This window comes from Desmodus rotundus, chromosome 4 (assembly GCF_022682495.2).
Source record: "Desmodus rotundus isolate HL8 chromosome 4, HLdesRot8A.1, whole genome shotgun sequence".
Lineage (NCBI taxonomy): Eukaryota > Metazoa > Chordata > Mammalia > Chiroptera > Phyllostomidae > Desmodus > Desmodus rotundus.
This window is the reverse complement of record NC_071390.1, coordinates 8,072,180-8,089,089: the sequence shown is the minus strand read 5'-3', so window position 1 is coordinate 8,089,089 and position 16,910 is coordinate 8,072,180. Positions and strand designations below refer to the sequence as shown.

The following is a 16,910-nucleotide window of genomic DNA, read 5'->3' as shown; positions in this document are numbered from 1 at the left end:
CACAACCCAGGCATGTGCCCTGACTGGGAACTGAACCTGGCGACCCTCTGGTTCACAGGCTGGCACTCAATCTACTGAGCCACACCAACCAGGACTAGACCAGTTTTAATGCCAGCTCACTATATTATGAGATCTTTATGCAATTTGTAGTACTTTACTACATGAAAGAGTTTAAAGTTGTACATGGCACAGGTATCATCTTTGAAGCAAACTGATAGGATAAAACTAAACCTACTCATGCACGTTCCACCCATTAACTTATAATCACTTAGGCTAGTACAGTAGTTACCCCTTATCCGAGGTTTCCCTTTCCTCAGTTTCAGTTACTCTCAGTCAACTGAGGTCTGAAAATATTAAATAGAAAATTCCAAAAATAATTATGTTTTAAATTGTGCACTGCTCTGAGTAGTATGGTGAAATCTTATACTGTCCCTGCCCATCTGTCACTTAGTTTATCAGACAAACTGTCGAGGTCCTGCAGTGCTTGTGTTCAAGGAACCCTTACTTTACTCAGTAATGGCCACAAAGTGCGGGAGTGGCGATGCTGGCGACTCAGATATGCCGGAGAAGCCACACATTGCTTCCTTTAAGTGAAAAGATGAAAATCCTCCACTTAACAAGGAAGGAAAACAGTCGTATACTAAGATTGCCAAGATCTATGATAAGAATGAATCTTTTATCCATGAAATTTCTGATTTGTAAATTAAACTTTATCATAGTTATGTATGTAGAGGAAAAAGTTAAATATAGGGTTCTGTACTATCTGCAGTTTCAGGCATCCACTGCTCCACCCCACCCCACAATAAGGGGAAACTGCTGTCTCCCCTTTATTCTCAACTTGGCCGCACATGAGAATCACCTGGAGGAGCTTTACAAAATACCTGTGTCAGGGCCCCATCCTAACCCACTGAGTCAGATGCTCTGAGGGGTGGGGCTCAGCATCAGTATTTTATAACCCGCCCAGAGGATAATCGGGAGCAGCCAGAATGAGCAGCCAGTGAGTTGGTGTTCACACTGGGAAATCACCAGCTGCTAGAATTTCTAAATTGGATTAGCTCTTTAACTCGCTGAATGCCAGAAAATGATCACCATTAGAGTGTTCAAAAAACCGTGTATCAAATTTTGCATTTTTAAGATGCTCCTAAATCCAAATGTTCTTTTAGCTGTTTATCCTGACCAATTAAATTCCAAGAGCTGAAGCATATTGTTAGCATGATGAGCTAACAATTGGAACTTTCAGTTCCTCGTTTTAGAACCCTTTTCCTCATCTCTTTGACTTTAGTGATTGTCTTTTCAGACCAATAAATATCCATTGTCTTTAGCAGGAAATGAGACTTGGATCTGATTATTTATGTGTACCCTGGCACCACCACCTCCCCCCTCTTTTCTTAGGCAAGTGAAACTGCCCATAAAGTTCAGCAGCAGTGAAAAACCCACCGTTGTTCTTGGGCCGAGGGAGTGTCGTCACTCTGGGCTCTTGGAATGAATGACTCATGCTCTCTGCAGGCGCGCAGTATTTAATCACTTTCTGTGTACCAGGAAGAGGAGGGCATGTGAAAACAGAAGCCATGAACTGCCAAATGAATCTGGAAATGTAGACCTACTGGGTCAAATAATTGAGCTTATGACAAAATACTTGTATCTTTTGGCGTATGTTGCTGTAATTATTTCACTAATTAAAAACTGGCATTATTTGTAAAATGCTCTACCTTTTTAATTTATAAGCAATATCTACTCTTTTACTAGATAACTTTGACAATGCCAAATTTCAAAACCTATTTGCAAACTTCAAACGTTTCTCTTTTGAATTTGTATGCTACATTGGAATAAACTTCCTGAAGGGAAGATTAGAAAGCAGTATGCTTGTTGGAGCAGATGACTTACATGGCTGTTCTTTGTGGAAAGTGTGAACCCACTCTCCATTTTCTTTGCCACTCCAATGCCTTCTGCTTCCAGAGTAGCCATTAATATTGGTGAAGCATGTCTGTTACTGAATATATTTGAGACATATGCTTAGACTAATATCACTTACACATCTCCTCTATACTGACTACTAATGCCACTTTTTCTGTTTCCTTAATAAACAGTAACAGATTAAAACACACACATACGCACACATTTTGAAGTGTCTGTCTATTGCGTGCCAGGCACTGTACAGCACAGCAAAGTCAAAAAAACCCCAGCAGTTCAAAAACACACATTGAGCCTCTTTTCTTGTGCCAGTTACATTGCCTGCCTCAGGGCTTCCTTTATTGCCTTGTGTCTCTTGTCTCTGTATTCGTGTGAGGAACCATGGACACAAGCTAGAGATTGTTTCTCTGAATTTCTAGGTAAATCTTTCATTGTGAAACATCACATGCTCATCATTTATTACATTTTTTGAAAGATAAATGCTTTTTATCAAAAGACTGGTGTTTTAGGGCTTGCTTTAAAAGTGATCACAATTTAAAATGTTAGTCCAATTAAAAGTCAGTGAAAATAAACAATTGATAGGAGAAATTCAATTTTTGGTTTGCTCTTTTATGAATACTTTTACTCATTTATTTATTCATTTGGCTCGATAACCATGGAATGAATGGCTGCTAGGCCACAGGTATACAGTGGTAAACAAAATAGGCGTAGAATTAGATAAACCGATAGAGGGGTTGAGACTTAATAGTTGAGACTTTTAATGGGTTAGTTGAAACTTTGTATTTAATATATTAGGAGTTATTTCTACCTTTTATTCTTGTTTTCCATTTATTGTACTTTTTCTTCTGTACTTATTTTTTTCCTGTTACGTTTTCCTGTCTTCCATTGGACATCTTGAATTTTTGCCAGGTGCTTTTCTGTTGCTGACTGAAAGTTACCATTCTATTTATATTCTTCTATGGCTTCTCAAGACTTAAAACCCAGTACTTATTTTCACACACATAACTAAAATCTACCAATGGCTATGTCTTTTTCCCAAGCATAATTTTACCTCTGTTTAGCCTCTACTTCTAGTTATTCTCTCTCTCTCTCTCCCCCCACCCCCTTTTCCCCCACCATGGGGGATTTAGAGGAGAGGAGGAAGCTGGCGGTCATGCTTGATTTGCCATTTGGACCAGAGCTGGGTGGCTGGGGCTGAGACTGGATGTGTAGTTTGGAGCTGCATCAGAGCTGCAGATCTACGTTTCATATTATGAGGAAACGATTTTAGGGGCATATCTAGATATTGAGATTTTCATTAACCATTTATTACTCTGAGGAGGTTTCAGGGATTACGGTCTTACCATAGATTTAATAAGTCAAACACACTGAAGGTTGTTTTTTTTTAAAGCCATATGTAGATCCTTGAAATAAAAATCTATGAAGAGATTTACTGAGTGGTAGGAACCTGGAATTTTAAATGCATATACATTTCCCAACTTGAGCTAAAAGCTATTGAACATTTATGTCCCAGACATTGTGCTGGGCACTTTCACATAATTCTCTCATTTAATCTTAATAAAAGCCCTGTAAATTAGATGAAATTCCCATTTACAAGAGAGGGAACAGCAGCTGAGAGGACTGCAGAGACTGTCGCAGAGCTGGGACTCTTTCCCTGGGACACCGCACTGGGCTGTGCACACGTCATGCCCTCACCTCTAGACTCGTTTCGGGCTTCGATTCCAGAGTCAGCTTTGGCTGCCCTGTGCACGTGCTCATCTGGGTCTCTGCTTTCGGCCTGCCCTCTCCCGTGGGTCCTGTGCACCGGCCCTGATGTTCAATCTCAAATGCAAGTCTGCCGTGTCTGGAGAAAACAGCTCCTGAACTCACTATCTGTTGGCCTCCTGAATTAGTCCCTGTGTAGTTCCTCAGCCTCGTCCTTGCAGCCCCCTGCCTTTACCTTGGGGTCCCGCAGAACCAAACTGTCTGGAGTCCTCATTGCATTCAATCCATATTTGAGTGCCTGTTTTGTGTTAAGCAGCCTGCTAGATAAGGTGCTGCAAGAGCTTTTTAAATGATGACCATGGAGGAGGTCTTGACCCTGGGCAAGGACAGTGGTAGTGGGATGGAGAGAAGTGACCTGTTCATCAGCTAATAGGACTTGGTGAATAAGAAAAGCATTTCGCTGGGCAGAGGAGGACAAAGGGGAGAAATTGTCACAACTGTAATAGAATAAACAAGAATAAAAAATAAAAAGAAAAGGGAAAAAAAAGAAAAACATTTTAGATATCGCCCAGGTCCTGCTTATGCAGCTGGAACGATGGTGAGCTGAAACTCCCACACAAAAGCAAAATGAGAGTATTACACCTGACAACATTTGGGAGGGGGACTTGTGGTGTTAGACGTGTGTTAGAAGGAGCCCTGGTCTGAGAGTGGGAAATGGTGTTTTTATTTTGACACGCTGTGTAGTATTGGACAGCCACTTTGCCTCTGCCAGCCCTGATGTCTTTTTCTGAGATGACCGATGACTTTGACTTTACCACTTTAAGGTAGTAAACCCTTCTAACGTGATTCACAGCAAATTACCTGACTTCTACTTGCCTCTCCATCCTGTATCATACACTCATTTGTTCACCCAGCCTTCTGGAGCCTGCTGTGTCGTGCACTAGGGCCATAAAGCTAAATGAGACTAGGTCTTAATGAGCTTCCTGCTCTTGATGAGCTTCCTGCTCAGTCAGGGAGACAGGCAAGTCAGTAATTAGGTGCATTAAACCAAAATAAGGTGCTATGCTGGAAGTATGAGCGAGGTTCAGGGGAGTCACAAAAGAGATCCTGTTCCAGGCCGCTGGGTGGGTAGAGGAGGGAGTGTGTCAGGGAACACCAGTGACCCTTGTCCTGAGTCTGGAATGAGAAGCAGGCAGAAGTGGGTGGGGAGCAGCATTCCTTGGCCAGCCTGTGCATACTTCTGGGTGACTGAAGGAAGACCAGGATGCTGGGGGTGGGGAGGCAGGAGGAAGGTGGATGGGACCAGCCCATGCAGGGCTTTACAAGCCTTTCCAAGGAATTTGGACTTTGTTTCTAAAGCTGTGGGGAGTAGAACTAATACAATTGGATTAGGAATGTTCATATTTATCCCTTTTTATGCCTAATGTATTTCCTTCACAATATTAGTGGTAGACATGCTAGACTTTTGGGGGCAAAGAACATTATTTGAGATAAACAGAGCAGTTTACCAGGAAGATTATAAATCCTGATTTATATATGCCTAACAACATAGTCTCAAAAATATAAAACACAAAGCATGAGGTTAAAAAAAATAAACCTACTGTCAAACATATTAGGTTAAAGAGTCCCAAAAAAAGTTAACATAAAAGACTTGAACAACATAATCAACAAAGTTGATATAATGAGCCCTAGCCCTGAAGTTAAAGAGTGTGTTCAGATGTTTGAGGTCCATAGTAAGAGATACTTTTATAAGCATGACCTGGTGAACAAATATGTATATACCAGAAACAAGTTTCATGAAGTGTTTCCCCTTACATGGTACAATTTTTCTGTTTTTTTTTCCTTGAAAACACTAAGTTAAAAAATATACATGCTTTAGAAGCACACATAGAACATTTAGAAATTGACTTTCTGGATTCCCTTCACCACACCAAGCTTCTGCTGCCCCTCTGTTCCTCCCTGTCCTTCCCCTGCTACAGCAAAGATGCCTTTGACTCCTATTTTTACTGAGTCAAGGCCGTCCAACACGTTCATCTGCTTCTCTTCCCCATTTCTATGTTTAGCCTTTCATCTCTGCTTCCAGACTTAGAAAAAAGTGATATCCTTCCTTTTCAAAGGTTAACTTTTACACCTGTACTTCTAATATTGTCATCTTCTGTTTTTGTTTTTTTCCTCCTCTAATATCTCTGGTTCTTACATCTGGACATTTCTCCTTGATCATCCCACTGTGAATTATTCTTAATGTGTTTAACTGATTCTCTTTCCGAACCTCAAAGATTATCAGCGAATATTATTTTTAGTCTTTATTCCACAAACTTGGTTATTGTTTTTGTTTTCTCAAGCTAAAATTTTATTTTTTTGAGTATCTGATGTATTCACATGGTTCAAAATGACAAAGATGCAAAAAGGTCTTGAGTTAGGAGGTTCTCCCCCACCTTTTCTCCCTGCTACCGCACACCCTGTCCATTCTGTGCCCTCTTACTCTTCAGTCCATGTCTGCATCTTCTCCCACTGGGGACAGGCTCTGTGTTTCAATGTCATCTTTGATTTACTCTCTTCCTGCTCTTTATACGACTTCCTTTCAGGTGCTTTATGTTAATCTTTTTTGCATTCTTCACCTACTTACTGCCCACCCCACTCCCCAAGCTAGGGTAGCTCTATGTACTTTCAAGCCAAGACTTTTGGAATAACCTTCTAGCTCCTTTTCCTACCATCAGGCCCCACCTCTTTTCAATGCCATCAGCTCACTGCTGGCTGCCATCTTGTTCTACCTGTCATTATCCGCCTGCCTTGGTCTCCAGGAAGTGTGGTCTCATTAGTCTTATTCAAGTCCCTCCACAATTGTTTACTTTTACTTTTTCCAGTCTTACTGATTCATATCTCCCTGTACCCATTGGTGTTCTGTTCTGGGCTGTTTGCTCCTTTATTTTTATATCTTCGTAGCCTGAGACAGTGCCTGTTCCTGGCAAGTACTTGAGCGGCATCAGTTATTGGCCATTCTTGGGAGAACTGAGAAAACAGTCACCCAAATCACTATTTGTTCTGTGGCTGAGGTGAGGAGCCCTGATTGGGATGCCTGGCACACAGTAGGCACTCAATAAATGGAAGCAGCTCCTATTATTTTTTGACCTAGAAGTCCCATAAAAGAGCGCTGGCTTTCTGGATTCCTTTGCTTGGTGTAAGCTTCTTTGGGAAAGGGTGCTTCCCAGACTGTGTGGTCCAGTAAGTGGACATCTCAATGGCAGTTTTGCAGGCCTGGTCTTTAGGTTTGGGACTGGCTAGGGCTGTAGGACTGCGGGTGACTGCTTTCTCTGCTGTTTTGTAGTGCACCAGCCTCTTTCCTCCACTGCGGGGCGCCAGAGTACTGCCTCCAATCTGAGCAGAGTTTCAGAGTCCGTTTTCTCCCCACAAATGTCCTTAGGACAGAAGCCTTATTGGGCCTTGGGTTTAATGCTTTTTTCAAAAGTTGCTTGCTAGTAATGTATTCAGTTCTGGGTGTTCATAACTGCTCCTTTTGGACATTGATCATTTTTTAATATACCGTTTTCATATGAATGTTTTCTCATGTCTGTTTTCTTATTTTATTTTAGCTACTGATCTACTTCTTGCCTGGAATCCCATTTGTTTGGGTTTGGTAGAAGGTGTTATTGGGAAAATTCAGCTTCACTCAGGTATGTTTCTGTCACCTCCTTAAACTTGTCAAGTTTAATGTGGTGTTCTATGACGTTTTCTTCTTTGAGGATACATGTAGGTTCTGTTACGGCTTTGATTCCTTTGTCTTAATTATGGGTCTCACTAAAGTGTGTATATTTCCCTGTAAGTTTCATGAAATAAAAATAAAACTTTAGAGAAAAGGAGGCATAATGTTACAATCCTATCTTCCTCTTTACAAAAAAAAAATCAAATGCCTACCATGTGTCAGCAATTGTGCTAGTTGGTAGAACACAACAGTGAGCGAAAGTTGACCCACTCTCACCCTCATGGACCTTACACTGTAGGACAGAAGAGAGACGTCAGTGAATAATCACTGAAATAAATATACAATTATTTGCTAATGGTGGTAGGTGCTCTGATGGAAAGATATCCCACCTGCACTGATTTCAAGGGAGAGGATAGTGGGAATAAGGCTGGAGAGGTAGGCAGGTGGCAGACCATGACTGATGGCTTTGGGTCAGCTGTCCATACCTGATACAATCAACTTTGGGCAGGAAAGAGTTTGGGTCTCTTCGTATGGAATGTGGTCCTTTCCAGGAGTCCTATCTGGTCACGCAAATTGATGTAAGATCCAGCTGTGTCCAACCTTTTGGCGTCTCTGGGCCACACTGGAAGAAGAACAGTTTTCTTGGGCTACCCAGTGAATATACAAATGCTAATGAAAACAACAACAAAAAAATCTCATAAAGTTTTAAGTAAATTTACGATTTTGTGTTGGGCCGCATTCATAGCCATGCTGGGCTGCACGCAGCCTGTGGGCTGCGGGTTGAGCTCCCCTGGACAAGGCCCTCTCTTTGAAGGACAGGCAGCTGTCCTGGGTTTAAAAGTAATTTTGTTCCTGAGAAAATAGATGTTTTGTGGTGGGTCCCAGAAAGTTTTGAAAAAGACTAAATGAAATAGTTTAAGCATTAAATTTAAATATCTATTTTTGGGGGGTATCAATTTTAATAAAAGTTATGGCTATTGGAGGCTTTACCATTCTTGCTGTGTATTTGGGAGTAAAAAGTGTGCCCCTTTTTATTGTAAAATACAATTATTGAGCATTTGGGAGCTAGGTTGATTTCTGGGTATTATGAAGCACATATTGCTGGAGACAACCTAGTTTTCCTTTGTTAGATTTTTTTGGTGGCTTTTGAAAATCTGTTTTCATTATGAAATATATTTTAGATACAAAAGCTGTTTATCACAGATACACGGTACAGGTTATTGTAAAATAAACACATCCGCCACCCAGCTTAGGAAATGAAACGGGAGCAATGTCTTTGGAGCCCTTGCTGTGCCTTTCTCCAAGCACATCCTGCTTCCTTCCCTTTACGAGAACCTGCCATTTTAACTTTTGTATTTACTTCCTTGATTTTCATTATTGCCTTTATTACATATGTATCCCTAAACAATGTGTTGCTAAGGATTGTATTTTGGGGATTTTTTATAGAGATATTAAGCTGTTAGTGTTTTTTCACATTTTTCCCCTAATCAACTTTATGTTTTTTTAGACTTATCCATGTTGATGTATGAAACTTTAGTTTTTTCTTTACAATATTGTATGAATATATCATCCTTTTTCCAATCACTGAGTAATAGCATTTTTTCCTTTTCCTTTTCTTTTCCTTTTTCTTCTCCTCCTCCTTTTGTTTGTTTGGTTTTTTTTTTTTTTTTTTTTTTTTTTGCTATTAGAAATAATTCTGCTACAAGCATTGTTGTATACTCTGCCTTTGATAGTTTAAAAATTTTTTCAATACAGTGGAGAAAAGCATTTAGACATTGTGTAACCGTGATAAGTATTTTAGTTAACTCTCCTACCTGTCCACATTTACATACATATATTTTTAATTCATTTATATGCTGACAAGATAATTTCACAGCTGAGTGTTCTGAGCTAACATTCATTTTCTATTGTTTAATAAAGTGTATGAAACTTTTGAGTTATTTTTCTTCAATTTGAGTCACACCTTGGAGCAGTGAATAAATCACTGAAATCAATCAAAAGACCTGGATTCAAGCTTTATTTATTAGCTTTGAGATATAAGGGAAGTTACTTAACAACCTTTTTATCTATCTGTTGCTGTGTAAAAGCCACCCCGAAAGTTAATGCCTTAAAACAACAGTTTGTAATAGCCCATGAGTCTGTGGATTGACCCAGAGGCTCTTCTGCTCTTGTGTGCTGTTGGTTGGGGGCCTTACTGTGACAGCCTTGAGCCAGGTGTCTCAGTTTTCCTTCACGTGGCATCTCCTTCCCTGTTATCTCATCTCTCGTGGGTCTTCTCTCCTTTCAGGGTGGTGGCCAGAAGACAAGACCCAATGTGCAAGGGCTAATCTGCTTGTGTCACTAAGTTTGCTAATATCCCAATGGCCAAAGGAAGTCATATAGCCGAGCCCTGAGTCACCATGGGAAGGGATGTCACAAGAGGCATCTGGTTCATTGGGGCTGTAATGTCCCTGGGCTTCTACTTTGTAAGCAGTAAAACACGAGTAAAAATAACTGCCTTCTTTTTTTCCTAAAATATTATCAGTCTCCAATGAGGTAGTGTACTTGAAGGTACTTAATAAATTATAAATCACTAGTTTATAAAAACTCTTTTGGTTGCAAATACAAACCTGTCAGCTTATGCAAAACAAAACAAAACAAAACAAAACAAAAACAACCAAATTTTATAAGGAACCTAAGGAACCAAAACCAAGAAGTGGACATTGTATAGGATCCAAGGTTACTTTTTCTGGATGCGGGTGGTTTCTGACCACCACTTCTCCCTGTACCTTTCCTTTCTTCTTCTCTCCTTTTGGCTTTCTGTTTCTGTGTATGTAGGACAGAATGTTTGCCCTTTTATGGTGTTCAAACCAGCCCTAGCCCTTAAAGCAACCAACATCCTACAGTCAGTGCAAACTGAGTAGCTATCAGGGGTTGAGTAGGAGTCTAGTTCAGGCTCCTAGGGCAAAGGCCCACTGGGCCAAGGGCCTTCCCTGATCACAAAGTCCAGATGTTTCTGAGAGGTATGCTCCTCCAGGCAGGAGGGGCGGTTAGAGCAGTAAGGTCTGGACCTGGCAGACAACCCCAAAATCGTCTCCTGCAAGCAGCGTACAAACATGTTACTGGTTGATGAGTTTATGGCGCTGTGGAAGTGCGCTCATTAGGAGGTGGTGAGGTATGGTCATCTCCTGCGGTCAGCTCCGCTTACGTGTACTGCCCTTCTTGCCCCACTTGCCTTTCTTTGGATGAAAAACAAGAACAAGGGGTTGGTAGGCATTGGGAGTATTTGCTATATAGGATATTTTAGAAGAGGGAGAGGTGGGGGGTAGAGTGAACTGGAAAGTGTTTGTTTTTTCACTTTCCTAATCTCTACCTTTTTTCCCCCTTGTCACATCACTTTAAGGTTTGGCTGTTAACAAAGGTAGTGGGGAAGAAACACAGGAAAACTTTGCTGGGCCCCCTGCTGCTCTTCACCCACAGAGAGAATTGCAGCCCCACCCTGTGTGTGTCATTCCGCCCCCAACTCCTTGCTTCTTGAGCATTCATCTTATTCTTCTTGCCTTCTCTTTCTTCATTCTCTGTCCTGGGGATGCCTCCTCCCTTCCCCGTACCCCCGTAAGCTTCTTGCTCTGGCCACACCACCAGTGGTGTCCCCCTGGTTTGCGTCGGAGCCGAGGTAGTCACTGCAGGCATACTTTCCCATGGGAACGTCTCACCGTCTGAGGGTGGAGGATGAGGGGAATAAACATAGGTACTCAAACTTTTTCACCCTCCTACTTACTCTCTACATATTAATGCATGACTTTTGTTCTTCCTGATGAGATGGAACATAAATTTATTTGAACAGATGTCATCGACAGTCTTAAAACGGCGTGGGTGAGCCATGCTGCTGTTCGTGACTGTCACTGAACTCTGAGCTCTGGGAATGTAAGCAGGCGTGACTTAGAACCGTGTTAGTTTGCTCAGACTACCACAGCAAAGTTCTGCAAACTGGGTGGCGTGAACAACAGAAATTTATTTTCTCACAGTTCTGGGGGTTTGAAGTCTGAGATCAAGGTGTCATCGGGGCGGTTTCTTCTGAGCCCCCTCCTGGGCTCGTAGATGGCCGTCTCCTCCCTGTGTCTTCACATTACATTATCTTCTCTCTCTGTCTGTGTCCAGGTTTCCTCTTAAAAGGACTCCAGTCATATTGGATTAGGGTCTACCCTAATGATCTCATTTAAATTTAATTACCTTTTTAAAGGCCTTTCTTTTTTTTTCTTCAAATATAAACAAAATTTTATTTAGAAAGTCACAGAGGTAGAAAAAATGAGCCAGCTGGGCTGCGTAGGCTCAGGAAATAAGTTACAGAAGCAAAAGAAGGGCCCTTGGAGCTTAGGGAAGGGAGAGAGAGAGAAAGGTATGCGCCTTGAGGGAAGTAGAGGGGGACAGCGGCTGGGTACTCCAAACCCTGCAGACCATACAGTTGCCTCGGGTCAGGTTACTTCATCTAATAAGCCTCTGTAGCTGACTCTAAGACAAAGATGATAACAGCTCCTTGATACAGTTATTGTAAGATTTAATAAAACTCACATGAAGTGCCTAGCGTGGTTCTGATAATAGTAAGCATTCAATGGAAGTGGGCTAAAATTTTTTCCTAGTTTTAAACGTAACTTAGAAGTGTCAGATAATCTATTAGAGAACAATTTAAGTTCTAGCTATACAGTTTTGAAGAAATTTTAACCTTGCGTTGTTTTTTCCAGTATCTTAATATTTGCTGAAACTGTAGTGATTTTAATGTCACTAAAAGACTACATGGTGGAGATTATACAAAGTAATGTTTTTAGTAGTAAAATGTTAGTAGCATTTGTGAAGGTCATATTTCATAATCCACGTGCCCTTTTTAGAAAACGTTTGGTGAAAGAATTTCAAGTATTATTTGGTGTGGTATTCTTTGCTGAGAATTGCCCTTGCTTTCTGCAAGCTCTGCCAAAACAGTGGTTCTGTTAACCCTGGTGCCCAGAAGACGCCTATTTAAAACTGCTAACCTTTCTTCGGTGCAGAAGACCTCTTCCCCAGCCACTTGCAGGCAGGGGGACTTTCAGCCAGGGTTTAACGTATCTATCTCTGACGACTTGGACGTGTCTGACTGTTTTTTGATCAGTTAGGATTTATTAATATAAGGGACAGAAAGTAGAAGAGACATGTAATGTGCTAACTGGATGAGAGGAAATTAAACTTGATGGAAAAGTCAATATTTTTTTATTCCTGTGATGTCCAGGAGGAAGTGAGAATGATAGTCAAATTCTTATCACAATTTTAGTTGCACATTTATTTTGTGTTTTCTTTTTTGTTTGTGTTTGTTTTGCACACTGCTGTCTCCCCCCCGGTGCAGAGGCTATTCAAAAATATGCAGAAAATGTTTATTTAACAAGTTGTTTATGGAGTGCCTACTGTGAGCCACGGCCTGCCTCAGTGCTCGGGGCTGCAGGGTGAACAAAACTCAAAGCTTCCAGCAGCACAGACTTGAATGCAAGGGATGCACATTAATTACCAGACTACGCAGTTTTATTGTTAGGCTCAAGCTGCTGAAGGAAAATGTGGGTTGTTGTGAGACCGTGACAGAGGGGCCCGACTGGTAGGGCTGGTGGCCCTGCATGGAGGGCATCCCAAGGAGGTGGCGTCTGGAAGTTGAGGGCCGAAAGTAAGATCATCTGGACGTGGCCAGGGTGAGGGGCAGGGAGGCAGAGGAGACACAGGTCTTGGCAGAGTAGGTAGCTGTGCAGAAGGTCCCCCTCACTGATGTATTTCCTCTCTGTTTTCTGTGTAATGTCGGGGAGGTAGCTGTATCTTCACGCAGCTCTCCCTGAAAAGATTGCTTTAGGCAGGAGACTTTAAGTGGGTCTCAAAAGCTTTTTAAATTGAAATCTGTTGTGAAGACTGAGGCAAGGATAAGCTCTGTTGGGTAAGAAATATCTGAATAGAAAAAGCAAAAGTATATATCTCATGATATGTTCAGAAATAGTTTGAAGAGAAAATTGTCAGGAATCTTGATTAATTTGGCAATAGAGGCTCTTCATTTAGAAACTAAGGGAATCACTACGCGTAGTATTGAACAGCGACAGACACAATTCACTCAAATAGCTCTCATTCACTAAAATAGTACTCGCCATCTGCTGTTTCTCCACTTTCGCAGTGGTGAAGATGTCTCAATCATTAAAATAGTGAAATGTACTATGCATAGAGTTTTAAGTGTGTAATTTTAGTCTGCTGCTGTCTGTGGAGACTTTCCTGCTATGACACTAAGGACATGAAATATATTACATGTTTCAGTGAGGAATGAATGGAGTGTCACTAGCATTGCTTTGTATTTTCCTAAAAGCCTTTAGAAAACCCCACTCCTCAAGGGCACTGGAGAAACGGGAAGAGGAGCCAGGCAGGACCCCGACAGACCTCTCAGCCTCTGCTGGAGCTGTGGTCCTTGGGTCATGCCTTCACATAGGGCTTCCTTTTTATTTATCGTTGTTCAGTTACAGTTTACACATTGCTTCTATTTAAACACGAGTTTCATTGTCTGTGTACAATTGCTTTGTGAGAGCAATAGATTGTTTTATTGTCTGCTGACAGCTCACATCATTAAAAACTTGTAAGGACCATGATGATGGTTGCACAGTTCTAAATCTACTAAATCACTGCATATGTACTTCCAACGGGTTAATTTTATGGTATATGATATCATTATAATATATGGTATATGAATCTATTAAAAACATTTAAGTCAGAAAATAGCCTTTGGTGTAGCCTGTTGTCATTATTTTTGATTTTATCTTAGTTAAAATAATTAAATACATCTATCTTTTGGTAACTGATTGGTGATTTTTTAAATGTATTAAAGTTACTTTGAGGGAAGTATTCTAAGGAAATAGCATTATTTGTGGCATAACATGTCTACCAAAATAGGAATGACTTAAAATATAATTTAAAAAAAGAAACAAAGAAAAAAGATAAAACAGAAAATGTAATTCAGTTACAGTCACTTCATATTCATTTTGTCATTCCTGTTTGTTTTGGAGGTAAGATTTTCATTGGTGACTAGGTACCGGGTTAACCCTTAACCCTTAAACAATCGTTTAATTGTAGTTTAGTGGACCTATTCTATTCATAGTTTTGGGCAGGAAAGTGGTGTGAGAGGTTCCTTTCTTTTTTTTTAAATTTTAATTTTTTATTGTTATTCAATTATAGTCGTGTGCCTTTTCTCCCCATCCCTCCACCCGAGAGGTTCCTTTCTTTGGCATCTTCTCATTGCTCGTTTTTGCTTCCCTTCCCTTCCGTTTACTGTCCTCAGTACCTATATGCTAAATGGCCTCTACCTTCTCTCTCTGCCCCCCTCAGCCCGTTCTATCACTTTATGCTTCAGATACTTCTGTCATTCTCGTGTCCCTAACCTGAGCTCCGCAGTACAGATGGTCCCACCTCCTAGGTAGGAGCAGTGCTTGAACCTGATACCTGAATGTGACCCACAGTTCTGGGCTCTCCTAAGTGTCATCAGACAAGCGCGCTTCTTATTTCTGAGCATATTGTGACTGGCAGATTTTACGTTTTCAGGCGGAGAGACACTTTAGAGACAAGCCAGCTTGAGCTTGCCTCTTCTGCTGTTCCGCTGTGATTCCAGTTGCTAGTTGTAAACCCATTTGTTCTTAAACGCCGGTTGTTTTCCTCAGTGATTCCATGGCAGCGGTAGGAGAAGTTTTCAGCTTCAGAAAAAGGAGTTGTTATGGTAAGAGTGTATGTATGGGCCACCTATAAAGGTGGTGCTTTCTATATTTATTTCCTCCTTTATATATTTTTTTAAACTTTTGATCTTATTTAACATTTTGATGTGATTACAATTAAATTATTATCAGGTCTAATTGTGTTTAAGAAAGGAAATTCTTGGTAAATATAGTAAGTTCTCACTTACTTAGAAGTGGCCAGTATCAGCCATTCAGAGCAGACAATGAAGGGCAACTCATTTAATCGACTTAGATATCGGGTTTGTTACAGCGTGTGGGCTTGGATCCTCTTAGGAGGGGCAGTTGCCTCCAGCCTTGAAACATAGTATGTCACCTTTCAAAGCAGTGATTTGCCTTCATGCCTATAAGCCTGCATCATGAATAAAAATCCCAAATATACTTAGTATACTTAATTATACTTAATAGGTAGAGAGGTATGTAATATAGTAATGTTTTCAATAAACATATAAGAAAAGATCTTAGCACTTTAAGAGGATAAGCTAGTTTTCTAGAAAATGCACTTTTATATAAAAGTTCATTTTGCCCAATGATACTTTAAAAGTTAGAGTTTTCTAGTTTTCTAAGACTGTTATTGATATAAAAGGCTTTATCTTTTTATAGAGTATGAGATTATTTAGTTTTATGGCAGTTCATTATTAGGAATTTAAATTCATCCTAAGTGTCATAGGCTGAGCTGAATCTGCTTCTGATATCACTGTTTGATAATTTCAAGTGGAGCCTATTAAAAGTGCCTCTTGTCCTAGATGTTCTCCTCATGAGTCATCGTCAATTTGCTATAAACCCAGACTTAGGAAACCTTCGTAAGCTACAGAGCAACCAGTCAAGCTATGTTGAGTAGCTATGATGTTTGAAACAAATTAATAATTAGCTCTTGAGTCACTGAGAGTGTTAGATGCCCAGTATGACGTACTTTGCTACCGTGTACCTGACAGTGAAAATAACAGTGCCGGGGTGGTTGTATTGGAGTAGTGCTTGTAATTCCGCTTAAGTGATGTGTAATGTTCCCTGAGCTGTAGTCAGAGATGTGTGGTACTCTATTTCCATTAAGGAAAAAACCCCCACAGTTCCCTGAATGTAGTTTTAAAAAATAGAAATGGCTTTGAATATAAAACAAAAAGTATATTAAACTTACCATGAAATCATATATTTAGTAGAAATTTAAATCCATGCATCAGTTTGCATAAACCTAGTTATGCTCATACTCATTTAGAAGCACCAAGTGGCCAGTTAATAGTTTATGCAACAGACAGCAGTGGAGTAGGTTTTATGCACACATTGGACTCAATTTAAATTTCTGCTCAAGATTTGTAAGGACCAAAAACACAATCCTTCAAATTGGAACATAATTTATCTTGAGATATCCCACTTACTAGATTATCTTAGAAACATAGGTGAGTATTTTTATTGTCAGCTTGACACAGAAGAAAGGAAAAGTGAACTGAATATAATCCCCTTTCCTAATTCTTTTTTCTTTTTTTAAAGGTTTTATTTCTTTATTTCTAGAGAGAGGGGAAGGGAGGGAGAAAGAGAGGGAGAGAAACATCAATGTGTGGTTGCCTCTCACGTGGCCCCCACTGGGGACCTGGCCTGCACCCCAGGCATGTGCCCTGCCTGGGAATTGAATCGGCGATCCTTTGGTTTGAAGCCTGCGCTCAATCCACTGAGCCACACCAGCCAGGGCCTAATTCTTTTCTTTACCAACACATCTCCATCCCCTGACATATCCGGTGCAAGTGCAGGTGCCTCTGTGGCTCATCGAGGCATAATCAATCTGCAGAAGCCCTTCAAGAATTTAAATATTTACCTTTGAATATTATGTTACAAATGACTTTGGAGTGTATAGT

At 40.6% G+C, this 16,910-nt stretch overlaps 1 protein-coding gene across 1 annotated transcript in view; it reads left to right on the top strand.

The window, feature by feature from the left end:
- Window positions 1-16,910, top strand: part of INPP5F (inositol polyphosphate-5-phosphatase F) — a 69,086-nt gene that overhangs the window by 9,897 nt on the left and 42,279 nt on the right. Inside the window, 1 exon segment of the mRNA XM_053922941.2 lies at window positions 7,206-7,286. Within this exon segment, the coding sequence (XP_053778916.1) occupies window positions 7,206-7,286 (81 nt within the window).